The sequence below is a fragment of the Sinohyriopsis cumingii genome, chromosome 6 (assembly GCF_028554795.1).
Source record: "Sinohyriopsis cumingii isolate HCF-2022 chromosome 6, ASM2855479v2, whole genome shotgun sequence".
Lineage (NCBI taxonomy): Eukaryota > Metazoa > Mollusca > Bivalvia > Unionida > Unionidae > Sinohyriopsis > Sinohyriopsis cumingii.
The window spans coordinates 77,056,767-77,074,575 of NC_142966.1; the positions used below are offsets into that span (position 1 = coordinate 77,056,767).

Here is a 17,809-nt window from a genome sequence, read left to right on the forward strand (position 1 = left end):
ATGCTGACATTATTACCTCAGGCCCAAGGATGTTGAGATAAATGGGTAGTACTGTATTATTACATGAAATATTATTCTTATTTCAGGCAAATTAGCACAAATTACATTTTATTATTCAAAAATTCTGTTGGAAATGAGTTACACTCAGATTTCTCCAGCTTTCCCTCTTTTTTTCAAGGTCATTCATTTGTGCTCACATATATATGGAAAGTACATTTTTAACAAAATTCTCCAAGAATATATGGGAAATAAGCTCCACTACCTTTCTAAACCAGAAATCCTGGCAAGATGAAACTTTCATCTCTCTCTCTCTCTCTCTCTCTCTCTCTCTCTCTATATATATATATATATATATATATATATATATATATATATATATATATATATATATATATATATATATATCATAAAGACATGAGGAAGAAACTCTTACCCAGTACATGCACTAGTTACTACTGGGTGCAATACATCATTGAGGATGCCCACATCTGCAGGGTGGGGTGGGGTATAATAGTAATGTGATCAGATGAGCATCTTGGATAAACAAAATTTACAAAAAACTATATATATATATATATATATATATATATATATATATATATATATATATATATGCCTTCCTTAATCACGCAACCATTAGGATAAGAGAAGGAGGAAATGCGTAAGCATCCAACCTCTACTGTCAGGATCCTGAGGGAAAATTACCAGAGTTTCCCCACACGATAAACTGCTCTCCTAATAAGATGGCAGCACATCCCGTAGTCACATACGAACTGACAACAGTGTTCAGATAAGCAGAACAGACTTTTCCTTAACTGAGAAATATAAAACTTGGGTATATCTCATGTTCTAAATCAGCATCCATGAGAAGGATTTTGCTGACATCAAACTGATCTAATGATCATCTTGGCTACAGCTACTGACCCACCAAATTCAATACTTGTCTCAGCAACAACAGACTTTGGAGATATCAACTGGAGAAAGTTGACTGCACATGCAAGACAATGACGAGCTTTTGTCCTCAATTTTGTGTTCTTCCAAAATTTGGCATATCATTCTTTGAAAATTGTGAACAGAATACTGTATATAATAGTGCATATGGTGTTGGTCTATGTTACTTGCTTAGAATATGAAGAAACATATCACTACTAATAATTTAAAACTGAAGTACACGGTTGATATCACATACTAGTACGCCAGTATAACAAAATGACTTCAATGCAAAAGCTAACCTTGAGCAACTTAACTCAGTGCCAAGGTTAGTACAAATAAATGAACACTGAAACATTGGTCCCAGTTTTTCACTGATGGCTGCAGCATTCCTATTGATGCAATTACATACCAATTTATGTGACTCCACAGACAATTTGTCTGAAAAAATGAGCTGAACACAAGGGTTAACCAAATCACGGGATCATAAAATATATTTCACAGTGACATAATTTTTCACTGAAAAGTGTAGTACTCCACATGATATATATAAATACCAATGACACAGACCACATGATATATATAAATACCCATGACACAGACAGACAAACAACAATCCAGCTAAATATATGTCACATTTTAGAACCATATCCTTCTGATAAATATTTTCTGATGAATTGGCAGTGATTATGAAACTTTTATTAAATCATTCGATAAAATCAAATTTTGCACACAAACACAGATTTTCCATTCAGGCAGTCAGTGACCAAGGAGGTAGGGGGTCAGGTGAAAATGTAATAATCTATTGCAAGAAATTAATTTTTTTATCAATAACTTAACATCAGATATTCATACCTGGGTCATCAAGTGGTGTGAATTTCTTCTGGTCTGTGTTCTGGACAAACCAGTCATAAATTCTACCAACAAAAGGGGAGATAAGGGTGACCCCTGCCTCAGCACATGCAACAGCCTGCAAAAAGGTTTATAAAATTTGTTACTGACTGTGCATCTTCAGGTGAGTAAATTGAGAAACAAAAAGCACACGAAAATCAAACTGTACAACCTGTTATCTGGTTCATACTTTGCTCAAATTCAAACTAAAATAATCAATTCATATAAATAAATCTTACAAACATAAATGAAAGAAAGGAATGAATAAAACTAAAAATTTCTGTTCAAAGTTACCTTTTTCAATGCTCTGTTATAATCTGTATAAATGCACATCCAAAGCATGATTTATATCAATCATTTGCATACTGCCAATCAAACAACTATAACATTTACTTAGCAACATGTATGCCTTACCTATGAAACATTAAGTTGCCAGTGAAGATAGTAGTTGTTTGGAGATTTTAAGTCAACCTGTGTACAAGTGAAGCAGCACAGTTATGTGTTCTGTATAAATTGTGACAAATTATTTTCTATTTTTAATCCATTTCAATAACATATTTAATAGTTATTTTACCACAGTCCACAAAGTTACGGCAACCACAACCTGAGATACCAAAGTTCTTTAAAAAGTATATAACATAAGACAAAGGTTTAAATTATCAAGTCCTTAATAAATGTGGTCAACATTTTTTCTATATATACATATTTGTTATATTCTTTTTAATAAAGATTTTTTTTTCTGGCAGAACATCATTCAAAAACTGTTTCATGAAACTGATATCATAAACGTTTAGAAGTCAATAAACAGGACAAGAATATTCCTCACTGTCAGTAGGCACTGGCATGGTACACACTCCAGTAGTGTGTGTGTGTGTGTGTGTGTGTGATTTGGATTTTTAACATAGCTTTAACAATTTTTCAGTCATATCGCTACAATGTCTGCAGTGTGACCATTTATAGTAATGTCTAGCACTGGGGCATCATGCCGCAGACATGTAGCATGATATCCCACCCAGTCACATTATCCTGACACCAGGCTGACCAGTCCTAACACTAACCTCTTAATGCTGAGTGTCAAGCGAGGCAGCTGTTAGTACCATTACTGTAAGTCTTTGGTATGACTCGGCCATGGATCGAACCCACAACCTCCCATATCTGAGGTGGATGCTCTAACCACTAGGCCACCAGAGCAGTCACACTCCAGTAGTGGTTCATTCTTTAACAGGTATATATGGGTCAGGTACAGTACCTGATATCACTTTATCAGAATAACCAACACGAGTTACACTGAGACTGATTATAACAAAAAAGGACCACTTATTTCAATTTAACATTATAGATTAAATATATTTAAAAACATTAATATCTGTTCACACCTTACAAACTGGACTAATAACATAATTCAGTTTTTCTGTCTTTATTATGACTTCCAGCAATCTGACTGATTAGACTCTACTGAGAATTTGTATTGCCCCATAAAAGTCTTACAGTAATCACCATCTCCGCTCACCGATCTAACTATGCATTCACACTTACTGTAACCAACAAAGCTCTACAACCTGTAATATAATTGGATGCCATTTAGTGGGTGAACTGCCTATCAAATATAGATGTACCTTTTCAAGGTTTTGTCTTTCAGGTCAAACTTTAAGAGTTATTGCCCTTTTCAAATTCAGTTATAAGTCTCCACTGCTGCAGATCCTTGTAAGCAACATAGCTAAAAATAATCTTATGCAGTTTGGTGTGATGTGGCATCCTTCATATTGAATGAGAGGTGGTAATGAGTTGCTTATTTACAGGACATGTATCCTTGGGGCAACTTGGGTTAACAGTTGCTTTTTGGTTCAAAAACTTAGCAAGAAGCAACATTCAAGTCACAATGTACCACAGCTTGTGGAGTCTTAGTATTCGAAAATATACCTGGTTCTAGTTGAGTTGAAGAAGCCACAGTTCTTGTTTTGCAATTTAACTATGCCAGTAAGTGAAGCAAATGTCCTGCCATGCAGTGTTTATGCCATCAATAATACCAACTCCCAACCTCCCAGTCAAGACCTAAGCCTTGACATTGATGTTAGAGTGCTGAATATAAACTTATTTATTGATAAACAACAAAATACAAAGTCTGATCAAAATCTGTTTATATATACACAAGTCACTATGTTTATAAGCTCAGTTAAGTGTAACACTGCGATAAAAGTCCTTTGAATCAATTCTAAGGTCAAGAGGTCTGGTTTAAAATTACAAAAGCATATTGGCATCGTATATTTTCTGCAACAATATCTGTATTGCTGCCTGAAGCATCATTAGCTGTATTTACTTCCAGTTTCCATCAATAGCTGTAATTATTACCAGACTCAACCAATAGCTGTAATTACTGCCAGGCTGCATCAATAGCTGTAATTACTACCAGACTCCATCAATAGCTGTAATTACTGCCAAGCTGCATCAATAGCTGTAATTACTGCCAGGCTGCATCAATAGCTGTAATTACTGCCAAGCTGCATCAATAGCTGTAATTACTGCCAGGCTGCATCAATAGCTGTAATTACTGCCAAGCTGCATCAATAGCTGTAATTACTGCCAGGCTGCATCAATAGCTGTAATTACTGCCAGGCTGCATCAATAGCTGTAATTACTGCCAGGCTGCATCAATAGCTGTAATTACTGCCAGACTATCTCAAGACATTACTTTGTCTGTATGACAATACAATGACATAATAGCATGAGAAAGTGATATACTGTATCATGAATTAAAGAGGACAAACGCTAAAATGATTTCTGCAGAGCTGCTTTTGTCATAGTATTATCCATCTGCGATATTTTAGTTATTAGACGGGTTTTACTATGCAAGAGAAACCACTCAGCGGCAAAACATCAGAATTAGTTTATTTATATATGGTTATTTAATATGATAAATTATTTATATGCTTCCATTTCTATTTCTTTATGACAAATTCAGGTATGAAACATAACTGGTAGATCTGGTAGATATGTATCACATTGTGACCAAGTAGCTGATGCACATCTCTAAACACACAATAAGATAAGATATGATAAGAATTCTTTATTTCAAAATATGACCCAAATAGGTATAACTTATAACATACGTAAGAGCATTGCTGTTAAGATGCACTGGGGGAGGAGATGGTAATTTGAAAGAAGTTGGCTAAAAGACCATGCATACTGATTGTTTTTGTATTATAGATGATATGATTCTCGAATGCATATTGTTCACATTTCTTTAATAATTTCATTAAACCTGTGATAGGACTTATCAATGACATATCATCAGCAAAACTAAAATTGTTAAGTGTTATGTATATCTGATTTAATTTATATTTATTTTAATTTTATTGTTTGTTTGTCAGTTTAATTTTTTTTGTTCTATTACATGCTATTATAATATAATCATGTTTACATGATTTGGATTTTCTTCTCCATAAAATAGTTTGACCATGACTGTTCATTTGGTAAACACTTAAAGCTGACCTAGTTCCCAACCTTAATTCAAAATTACTGACAGCCACGTGAATAAGTTCTTTTTTTATTTTTTTTATTGTGAAAATAATAAGTGTCAGATTGAGGCTGTATTGGATATGTGACCCTAGGCTTGTAAATAGTTTTTAATGACGTAAACAACTTTTTAAAATTTTATTCTTAGAGTAAAATGCTTGGTTTTTATCAAGGTCATACTGGGGCTACGTGACTTTTTTTATATGTAAACATGATCATGTGACCCTCTATTTCGCAATTCAGGCATTTCTGAAATTGTGTATTAATTGGTTTTAATAGTGATGCTTAGAGAGAAAGATCTCAGTCTGGGCTTATAACACTTGTTCTTCTGTTGTGCAAGCTTGGAGTTATTTAGAATTATTTGGACTCAAAAGGATTGATTCTTTTATTCCTGGAAATATATGTTTGTTCATACAGAATTCATGGACAAAGAAATTTCATTAATTCAAAAAACGGATTATTTCTTGTGTTTCTACAAGGAACTGTAGACAACAACATTGAACAGGATACAGCATACGTCATCGCCTTCCATCTTAGATTCTTCATCGGGACTTGAACTTGAATTCATTAGAACATTTCATTATTAGGCCTTCTAAAATTTAATTTGTGCATTATTCTTAGATTATTTTTGGATTTGATTCTTAAAGTTATTTTTTCATTTTTACAGTATTTTTCCAGGGAAATAAATTACATGTTACATTTTTCAAAGCTTGTTGTTTTCACTCTTTCTTGTGTTGCTGTTTATTTGAGTCAAAACATGAAACATATGATAAGAAACAACACATTTGTGGCAGACATAACCCCACGTAACACTGACCCAGCTGATGATTTAACTCGTCTATATATATATATATATATATATAACACAGGGGAAAGAATACCCCCCTGCCTCACCCCATTGGTTACATGGAAAGCACTGAATATTACATTTCCCCATCGCACATAATACAACTGTTTGCCATACCAGTTAACTAAAATATGAACTATGTAGACAGTTATTTTAATATATAAATTGACTTTTTAAAGAGTGTCCAATGATCAACCCTATCAAATGTCTTAATAGCATCTAAAAAGAATGCAAACACTGGGCTGCCATGTTCTACATAATAGCTGACAGTTTCCTTAAAGACATAGAGACATAAATCTGTTGAATGCTGCTTTTTAAAACCAAACTGATTATTGGAGGTTGTGACTTCACATCTTTGCAGTTTGATGCATTCATAAATTTTTGAAATAATAGTCATAAGAGCTATAGGTCTGTAGTTATTTAATGATATATACAGTATTTGATTTTTTAGTCAAGAGAACAAAGATATAGATAATTCTTTGAAAAGCTACAATTGTCAAAAAAAACATTAACTTTTCCTATCAATGTATCAATGTAAGCATGGCAGAATTGGATTTAACATATATTTACCTGATAGAAGTTAAACATCAGTGTCATATTACAATGGATTCCATACTCATTCTCCAAAACTCTGTAAATCAAATAAATAAAAGAACCATGAATAATAGTCTCATATAGAGGTGCAAGGAAAGCATGGTTGATCATAGATATAACTGACCAAAGGGTCTCAATGACCTGGACCATTGGTCAAGTTAAGCAGTCTGGAACTAAACATGCTGTACAGAAAACTATTTTCTTATTAGACTTGCCATGTGCTTCACCTCTGATGTTTAGACCCCCGAATCTATAGGTTTCTTTATTTGCTTAAGTGCAAGCCATTAACAAAGTTTGGTCAACGTACTTGCTCTAGAGAGAAAATTATTCTCCAAAATCCACTTTTCTTTTAGTCACAATGACCTTTAATTTTGATATTCTTAACCCCAAATCAATAGGCTTCTTCCTTACCACTAGCGCAATCCATCCACAAAGTTTGATTCAGGTCTGTCATGTAAAACTAATGGGTTTTTTTGGGTTGTTTTGTGGGAACCATTTGTCTCCCTCCAATCACAATGACACTGACCTATGACTATTTGATCTCAAAATCAATGGGCTTATTCCTTACCCAAAGTGCAAGCCATCCATGCAGTCTGACAATTTCATAAAATGAAGAACTCAAGCTGATGTGCAGAAATGAAATTACTAACAGACTGCCAATATCATAATATGATGTGTTCTTCCTCATGGAGAGCTTATAAAAAAGATACCTTAAAACTGAGGCATGATTTTCAAACCTTTACTAGTCTCAAAGAACCACATCTTTACATAATACTTACTCCAAAATCTCACATATGAGTGTCAATAACATCTGTGTTACAACTTGAATGAGTCTAGAGAACATTTTCCTGCCTCAAATTGCCATTGTCCTAATAAATTTAACAAATCTCCAAATTCTGATCAATACAGGAGACAGGGGTACATAAACTATCCCCTGGACAGTTCAACCACAGCACAACACAACAGCATTGGAATCTACATTTCACAGGCAGTGAATTGATCCAAGATAAATCCGTTATCAAGGTAACATTAATATTCTGAACTGCCCTATAACCCTTTAAAGTCCTCAAGCAACCTTACAAAAGTCTGAGGTTTGTCAATTCTAAATGGCTACATATAAAGTTTTGCTTGTATGTTAAGTCCCAAGTTGTCCCCTTTTGTAACAAGGCATATATCTGCCTGTATGTTAAGTCCCAAGTTTTCCCCTTTTGTAACATAAGTATATATCTGCCTGTATGTTAAGTCCCAATTTTTTGCTTTGTTGCAACATAAGTATATATATGCCTGTATGTTAAGTCCCAAATTGTCCCCTTTTGTTTACAAGTATATTTCTGTTCGTATGTTAAGTCTAAATTTGTCACCTTGTGTACATAAATACTACATTTACCTGTATATAAAGTATAAATGTATCCCCATTGTACACAGGTATATATCTACATGTATGTAAAGTCAAAATTTGTCATCTTTTGTAGATAAATAAATACAGTCCTCCCACTTATGTTGACATTACTTGTGTTGACAAGCCGTCTATGACAACAAAAATACAAAGTCCCAGTCCCGTGGTCTATTATTACTACCAAATATGCTATGCTTATGTCAACATTGAGATTAAAAAATAACTGTACATGTTGACAGAAGCCCTTGGTCCCAACCTGAATAAATTCTTTATTTTTTCCCACATATCCTGATGAGCCAGCAGTTATTTGATGTTGCCCCCCAGACTTTAAATCTGCTGTCAAAGAGGGTATATGTTTGGTCTTCTGAAGTTTGTTTTCGCATGTACCCATCATAAAAACAAGCCAGTTAAAATAATGCACACTTCATTACAAGTCAGTTACAATCTTTTATAAGACAATGTACCCTTCATTAAATAAAGTCGATACCAAATTTGTATAAAGGTAGTGAAATCTGACTGTCGCATTTCTGAAGGTTATTGAAGATGGGAACAAATTAAGTTTGTTGTGCAAGTTTCGTTTTCTGTTGAAAAAAGTAACTTTATGCTTACGATGTCTACCAGCACTGGCATTTTCAATCTGCGATTGTTTGACCAGATTTTGTTTTTCACAATCAAGTTCATTGGCAATATTGGAAGAAGCACATGGACATTTGGAAAAGTTTCAGCATCTCATACAGAGATAACACCCATCAAGACTAAAACAGAAGAAGCTTGCATAAAATTCAGAACTATCTACATCTCCACCTGTTATGCTAAAAGGATCTAATTTTAACTGCCTTAACTTTTAAACAATATTCCATTTGAATTTAATGTATTGAATATACTTAATTACATGTATTACTCTATTCTGTTTTAGAGATGTACATGGTTGACTTCTTTATCTTTCACCTCCCTTTGAGTAGCCTCATTAAGTTTACCATATTTGTCTCAGGCAGCCTATAATCTAGGCCAATTTATGTACATGCAGCTAAATGCTGTTGGCATGTTTGTTGACAATGGATTGTACAGTATATTGCACAAACATAAATTGTCAGAATACAAGTGTTTTTCAAACTGGTTTTGTCTTTTGCCTTCAATTAATGAAATTTTCAATTGTTTATTTTCACAGTGTAAATCTTACACACTGATGAAAAGTTACCCTGTATCAACTAAATTCAGGTAGATGTACATGCTAAATTTATATTTTTTTCAACGATCAACCCCACTATAACACTTATCTCGACAGCCACTTATGTCGACAGTATTACCCCAGACCGAAGGATGTAGAGATAAACAGGTAGTACTATATCAGTCTGTATATAAAGACCACCTGCTCATAAACTGTATGGCAATTATGCTTAAGTTTAACTATAAGGATCTGCTGTGTGCAAACATTAGCCAGAGCATGAGGAATGAGTCTGAGCCCTGATTGTTATTATTACATGATTAGTTACTAGGCAAATAAATCATATACCAAACACCTACATAAGTAATTACTCGGTACATTAATTATAGACCAAATACTCATGTGATCAATTACTTGGTACATAGATTATGTACCAAATGCCTACATGAGTAATTACCCGGTACATTAATTATAGACCAAATACCCATATGATCAATTACTAGGTACATATTTTATGTACCAAATGCCTACATCATAATTATTCGGTACATTAATTATAGACCAAATACCCATGTGATCAATTAATAAGTACACAGATTATGTACCAAATATCTACAAACATGAAATGAAACTGTCAAATTTATGAAGAAAACAATTCTGTATTTGTTAATACTCAAAGTGATCCATATTAAATGAAGATGTCACAAATGCATTATTTCTTAGATATCATGGTGCCATAATTCTCTTTACATAATACTCATGTCCAGTTTGATAACTATACGTCAAAGAAATTCACCCCAACATCAAGAAGTGTACAGACACTGATGTGTAAAAAGCAGACGGAGGTGACTGTGTATAATAGTAGAATACTCTTCAGGATGAATACACATATCTGGTGTCAGGACTGTACAGCAACAGCATCTGAGAAACTCAAACATGAAAAGTTTACATAATCAATGGTTTATGAAAGCAGATCATAGTGCCCTATTTTCTGAATTGTGGTCTGGTACTTTCCAGAATCCAAGCAGAGATCTATTTTTGTGATTGAAAAGCAAGTGTCTCAGAAACCGACCTAAATGTAATAAGTGTACATGATGAATGCAGCATGATAAGTAAGTAAAACAGACCTACTTTTGGCATGATAATTTGGTACTCCTCTGAATATGTGGACAGATCTATTCTCATGACTGTACAAAAAACTGTATCCAAGAAACTAACCAAACACGTCAAGTGTAAATGTCTAATGAGTGAGAAAAGTCACTGACCTACTTTCAGTATTATGGTGAACTCCTCCTTAAGCTGCATGCACAAATCAAATTTCATGACTTTCAAGGCAATATTCACCAAGACACTGACATATAAAAGGTGTACCTCAGCTGCAGACATTGACAACATACAGTCGCTTGCATCCTGTGCAAAATATGGAAGTATTTAGACAGGTGATGCCAATAATCAGTATTTAGCTAATACAGGTAAGACAGAAAAGATGCAACAGCCATGACAAAGACTATATTCAAAATGTCAATTGTATCAAGGGTTATGCAATAATATTGCGTGTAGAATATGACATACCTGGCAGTCTCATTACATGCAGAATATGACATACCTGGCAGCCTCATTACATGCAGAATATGACATACCTGGCAGCCTCATTACATGCAGAATGACATACCTGGCAGCCTCAATCCCTTCCCAGGTTGAGGAGAGCTTGATAAGAACTCTATCCTTGTTGATACCTGCCTCCTTATAAAGTTTGATCAGTTTTAGTGCCCTCTGAATCATCCCCTTCTTGTCAAAGGACAATCTGCAATCAAGAAAAAAACACAAGGCATGCATATTTAAGTACAAATCCCCGGCAAGGCAGCATTTATGTAAACTTTTCTCAGCCATTTCTGCCAAGTATGATTAAGTGTTCAGTTTCTATTTTTGTGATGAGTTAAAATCTTGAAAAAGAAGTTACTCTGCAATATCACATTATCATTTTAGTCTTTCTGAGTTTATACGCCATCCACCCCAAGGAGGACTGGTAGAGACAAGCTTCAATATAAAAAGTATTAATTTAACTAAAGTTTATCCTTTCTCGGACCTGCCACCCATAAGACATTCTCAGGACGGCAGTCAATATTTTTCTGCAAGTAATGCCAAATTTCAGTTGGGTTTAATGGTATATCATGTACTGCTATTGTTAACTTATGATCTGAGACGGATGCAGAAAAGGCAAACATTATGTTCAAGTAAACCTTCATTACTTCCAGTACAGTTCCAGAAACTGCAGCTCCGAACCCATGGAACTCCTTCTTACTAAGTATCTCAAATCAGCGTTATCTTTGATGTTTTTCTAAATTTCATATGGCAATGGTAATCATCTCTCCTCCCAAGAGACATAATCAAATCAACTATTTTTCCAAGATTCTAAATATTTCCTTTTTATGCTTTTGTGCTGATTATTTATTTAAGAGGCCTTTAGTCACTTTTGCCATTAATTGTTACCATTTGATGGATAATTTCTAACAAATACCAAAAGCAACAGCGTGATTAAACAAGGACAAGTCAGTACCTGGATTTGATTGCTACAAAACAGTTTTGTGATTTCTACTACTATCTGGTAAGTCTTTAACATAAGGATCATTTCAGTAAGATTTATGGTACAATCCTAAGGGCTGACAGGCCTGATATCCAATTTAATAATCACTTTCTTGAGGTCTTTATAGGGACAGTGAATAGACTTGTAACCAAAACTGGACTAGATAACACTGGTCTGTTCTCACCAGCCTGCATCTAGTTGTATTCCTCCTAACAAGTGCATGAATATTTGACTGCAACTGTGTGCATTTTCAGACCTTATCCCCTGCAATGTTTAATATTTCCTACCTACATGGGTCGGTGTCTGTCTGTCTGTCTACCTGTATGTATGTATAAGGTTTAATGGCACATTAGCACAATCCAGACAATATATGCTTGGTAGGTTTAGGATTCTTCAAAAACGCATATAAAGCAAAGATAAAGGTAAAAAATACAGCAGGATGAGTTAAGTGACATTCTTCAATCAGGGCACACAGTTCCAGTTTTTCTTGAAATTAATTGAACAACATATGAAACCAAGTTCATTATATTAAGGTAACTGAATAAAATAAGATCTATTCATTGTTTCACCTAATGTTTTATATTTTTAGCACTTATATTTTTATTTTACTAGTTCCAAATGGATATAGGCTTCTTGTCAAGTTTCTGTGTTGAATTAGTTTACCCCAGTATAAACTGCTCAAGCTTGTTCATCCAAACATAATTTAAATTAATAACAAAACAAAACAAACAAAACAAAACAAACAAAACAACTACCTCATTTAATTGAGCTTAATTAAATCTACCTGAGTTCTTGGTATTATATCTAGTTAGAAAAGAAAAGCCTTTGGTTCAATACCTGGCATCCACCTCTGTTGAAACCCTGCCTGGGACGATCTTTAGGATCTCGATACCAAACAATACGTACACCTTGTCCATTGCATTTTCCACCTGTTCATCCAGGGTCCTGCACAAAGAGAATACAAGAAGCATCATACTTTGCGAATACTGAAAGACATCTTTGAAATTACAAATTAAACTGTCATGTAAAATAAATTTTCACAAACATAAATACCTGAAGGTTATATGAAGCCACAGGTTTAAACCTTCAGCAGACAATATTTCTGCATGATGGAAATTATATTGTGCATTTATTATCTGTACTATTTACAATTCTTTATGCAAGTGAATGGTTTTCAGTTTTACATTTTCCCTTAGACTGTCAATGTGTTTATTTCAACATACCGACTACTGCACAGGTTCAATCCACACAGTGCAACTTTTGATAATGATGATACTACTCTGCAAACTGTCAATGTGATGATTGCAATCCAATGAGGAATGCACACATTCAATCTGTGTAGTGAATGGTTTTGTGAATTTTCAAAATGACAATATATACCACTGCTTATCTTACCTGTATTTGTTCCAAGGGTTATTATTGCCGGGGACAGATGTGGGAGATAAGCACCCACTTCCCTTGGAAATCCCCCAATGGCTTGCATCTGATGGAGCATCTGACAACCAAATCCAGCTCCAGGCCTTCACAAGTGGCTTAACTAAGCCTGGCATTAACTGTTTAAACTGACTGGAGAAGGGATGAAGGCAAGTTTCTGGCGCCTCAAAACCAGATGCTTCGGGCAGATGGAGCTCATTAACCTTGGGTCATACCCATCTAGTAGATTGTAAACTCTGACTTCAAACATTCGCTGCCTTGTGACTATACCTTCTCATGGGAAAGGCTAAGGGATTAAACCCCAACAGAAAATTCAGAGACCCTAAGGCGACTTGGCACTGCTTTCAGTGTCATCTCGGGAACTTCTGCGATGTTGCCAGTGCTATGACGTTTCAGCTTGTCCTTTCCTTTGGAGCCATCAGCTGCATGGATAGGGGGATCAGCTGCATGGGCAACAGCTGATTCTCCATATCACCCTGCCCAGACTTTTGCCCCAGAGAGGACACTCCAGCTTTGCTCCACAGTGTCGACACAACACGGGAAGCAGCAGTTTACCGGTTATAAGTCACCGCTCGACTGGTGTAGAGTCAGACGCCAGGGGTTGCTTCCGACAGTGAGAGAGACCAATAGGTCTCACTGGACAGCTACCACCCACAGCAGCCCCCAGCCAATAAGGTGCCGTCCCGCCACAGTTCGTCTGCCTTGCTGTGTGCATAGGGCTTAAGGTACACAAGTACTTGACAAGCACACTGCAACTACTGCACCAAGAAATAACAAAAGAAAACTAACAAGGACACCTCCAATCCTCAAGCTAGGTACCTGGAATGTCTGGACCATGCTCACTGGGCTCTCAGATTGCTATCTAGAAGACTGCTATCCCTCTGCCTCCACACCACAACCAGGCCTGTCAACCTGATCAGCGTTTACACTCCCACACTAAGCGCCACCACAGATACGAAGGATGAGTTCTACGATGAGTTAAACTCGCTTATCGACAAAATTCCTAAGGAAGAGAACTCAATATTACTGGGCAACTTCAGTGCTAAGGTGGGTGCCGACCATGACTCTTGGCCATCTTGTCTTGGCAATTTTGGCATTGGGAAGATGATTGAAAACGGACAGCAAGGCGACAGAAGTGACTGTGACAACTACAGAAGCATATCCCTTCTCAGCATTGTGGGTATAGTCTTTCCACGTGACATTCAGAACACACTGTAGACACTTGCTGACAGAGTGTATCCAGAGCTGTAGTGCAGGTTCCGCACAGAAAGGTCCACAATCAACATGTTCTCCTTCTGGCAACTACAGGAAAAATGCAGAGAACAACACAGACCCCTCTTCCTGGCCTTTACAGACCTCACCAAGGCATTCAATCTGGTCAGCAGAGATGGACTCTTCACAATCCTGGCAAAGACTGGATGCCCTCCAAAGCTGCTAAGAATGATCCAGTCCTTCCATGATGACATGAAAGACACAGTGCAGTACAATGGCTCAACATCCGACCCCTTTGACATCCGCAGCGGAGTGAAACAGGGCTGTGTCCTTGCCGACATGCTCTTCGGCATCTTCTACGCTGTCCTGCGTAAGTACGCCTTTGAGACGTCCACAGAAGGGATCTACCTGTACACACGATCAGACGGCAGACTGTTCAACCTGGCATGACTAAAGGCAAAGAGCAAAGTGCATGAAGCAGCCATCTGGGACATGCTCTTTGCAGACGATGCTGCTCTAGCCACTCACACAGAAGCTCAGCTACAGCACCTGATGGACCACTTTGCAAAAGCATGCAATGAGTTTGGGTTGACCATCAGCCAAAAGAAAACAAACATGATGGCTCAGGATGCGGACCCTCCACGCATCATCATCAACAACTACGAACTTGAGGTAGTCAGTTCATGTACCTCAGCTCTACCATCACCAACAACCTCTCACTCGATGCTGAGCTCAACAAGCGGATTGGAAAGGCATCAACAACTCTCTCCAGGTTGTTGCAGAGAGTGTGGAACAACAGCATGCTGATCCTGAACACTAAGATCTCCGTGTACCAGGCCTGTGTGCTAAGCACTCTCCTTTATGCTAGTGAAACCTGGAATCTGTATGCCTCACATGAGAAAAGACTGAGCGCCTCTCATATGAGATGTCTCTGACACATACTCAGGATCAACTGGAGTGATTGGGTAACAAACAACGAGGTGCTTGAATGTGCCAAGATTCCCAGCATGGTCACACTCCTACACCAACGTCACATCAGATGGCTCGGCCATGTATGTCAGATGAAAGACCTTCTTTATTCGAAACTTGCCTCACAAAACATTGATTGGATGGCCACATCTCCACTTCAAGGATGTCTGCAAGCGCAACATGAAAGCCCTTGACATCAATGTCAAGAATCTGGGAAGAGCTTGCTCTAGACAGGTCCAGCTGGCGACATGCTCTGATCACTGGTCTGAAAGCCAGTGAGGACAGGCTATGCTTGCTAGCTGATGAAAAGCAGTCTCAGAGGAAGAAGAAGCAGCTCCAACCCACACCAGACTCAACCTTCAAGTGCAGCAAGGACTGACACTTCCATGATGGGTTCCATAGCCACAGCAGATGCTGTACAACCACCAACCAGGACATCTCTCATGGGTGCACTTCCATCGTCTCTCGAGACTAACGGATGCCAACTAACATTGGTATAATTGCTTGGAAATGGAGAAAACTGAATGACTAAATTTATGTGTAGAGACAGACCACTGAAACAATGAAACTAAGATCAAAAATATAAAATAAAAAGACAGCTATTGTTTAAATAATGTAGGAATCATGCATATGCCAAGCAAACATTTTAAAAACTTCAGGTAATATATACCTGTTAGTAATCTCTGATAACCCTAGTTCATCTACCAGGTTCATCTACATACGTATATTATACCCTAAAATATTGATATATTAACTGCACCTGATTAGTATTATTTCCAGATAATTCAAATTTATCCATCTATTTTTCAGAAACTGTAAACGATGCTAAATCAAGCTATTTTTCACAAAAGTCACAACAACAAAGCAAGGGCCTGCATGTCAGGCTCACAATCAAAGCGTTACTGTAAAATGAGCAATTTTAAAAGGCTTCACTGTAGTGGTTGAGTACACTGTTTGGAGTCGATCGATAATAACTGGGATGAATGAAGTCTTTGTCCTCATCTTTAATACTAGTAAGTGATAATCACTTTTTGGATTTGATTGTCATTCTGAAAGGCATTTTTAAAGGTTTGTGTTGAACATTGTTTTTCTTATGTTACAGTGATTAAAATAACTTCTACAGTAAGCTGCAGATGGTGGGGAATATTAACTAAATACATGGAATAGGACCATGCTGGAGGGGGCAAAACTTTTACAGCTTTTAGACAGCTTGTGTCACCATTGATTATATGCAGTATTGTTAACTGACCCCACCCCACCAAAACAAAAAATTGTTTTCTAGCAAATTGTTATGTGGTTTCAGGATAACATTTAATGCCCATACAACTTAAAATCATTGGAGCCTGCACAGTGGAAGTAGAATGCAGACCTTATGAAGAGCATGCTTCAATATATTTCCACCTACCTTTCATGGGTGCTTAAAATCAAATTATATGATGCTGATGTTGATTAAGCAAGCCAGTGACAATGCCTGGGCTGATTAACTCTAAGAATATTTGGATACTTTTGCCTGCATAGCTTTGCATGGGTTTGGTTTTGTGTTGTGGGTTCTGACCCAATGTTTCAGCATATGACAGGCTGTCTATACATAGTACCCTGTGTATTTGGTGGAGAAAGAAACACAGGAAGCTACTGGAAAACTTTCTCTCAAACCCGCATTGGTCAAGCCAAGACTTGAGCATTGCATTGGATTGTAATATTGCCTCTTTTTACAGTATCATGGTATCAAAATATTACACAGAACTATTATCTGATTCTTATTTCAGTAACTGGCACATAGTCAAGAGCAGTTGTGGCTCCACACATGCCACATGGGTGTATCAATTCACAGAAACATGGATTTTCCCAATATGACTAATCCAACTTTCTAGCTTCACATAATAATCCATCACGGATTGCAAGTTTATGTTTTTAATATCTGACTATATAGTCATAATAACACTGTGCATCTGTTAAACATTTGCTTTCATAATTTTCGTGTACTTTCAATAAAATGAGTGATTTATGAAAACAGTGACCTCATAGTATATTCCACAATATAGCATTGTTCTATACTTTTCTGACATAAAAACTTTACATTTTTAGGCTAAATCTTCTATCACATAATATTTAGACTTTGCTTTTTATGAATTGTACATCTTTCTTGATTTATATGCCAAATGAATTACAAAAAAACCAACCATGTTATGAAGAGGTACTTCCAGGACACAGTGATGTCTGCCATTATTATCTCATGACAGGTTCACTTAAAGCTTTAAACTGATTTTAAGATGA

The 17,809-nt window shown here is 36.4% G+C and overlaps 1 protein-coding gene across 3 annotated transcripts in view; it reads right to left on the reverse strand.

Moving 5' to 3' along the window:
• The window catches only part of LOC149797261 (transaldolase-like), a 44,221-nt gene that overhangs the window by 13,754 nt on the left and 12,658 nt on the right, over positions 1 to 17,809 (reverse strand). For all 3 annotated transcript variants that reach the window (XM_089961963.1, XM_089961964.1, XM_089961962.1), the window contains exons 3-6: positions 12,758 to 12,865; positions 11,009 to 11,140; positions 6,752 to 6,812; positions 1,786 to 1,900 (exon numbers count right to left, since the gene is read on the reverse strand). In XM_089961963.1, the coding sequence (XP_089818089.1) occupies positions 1,786 to 1,900; positions 6,752 to 6,812; positions 11,009 to 11,140; positions 12,758 to 12,865 (416 nt within the window). The remainder of the gene's footprint in view (positions 1 to 1,785; positions 1,901 to 6,751; positions 6,813 to 11,008; positions 11,141 to 12,757; positions 12,866 to 17,809) is intronic.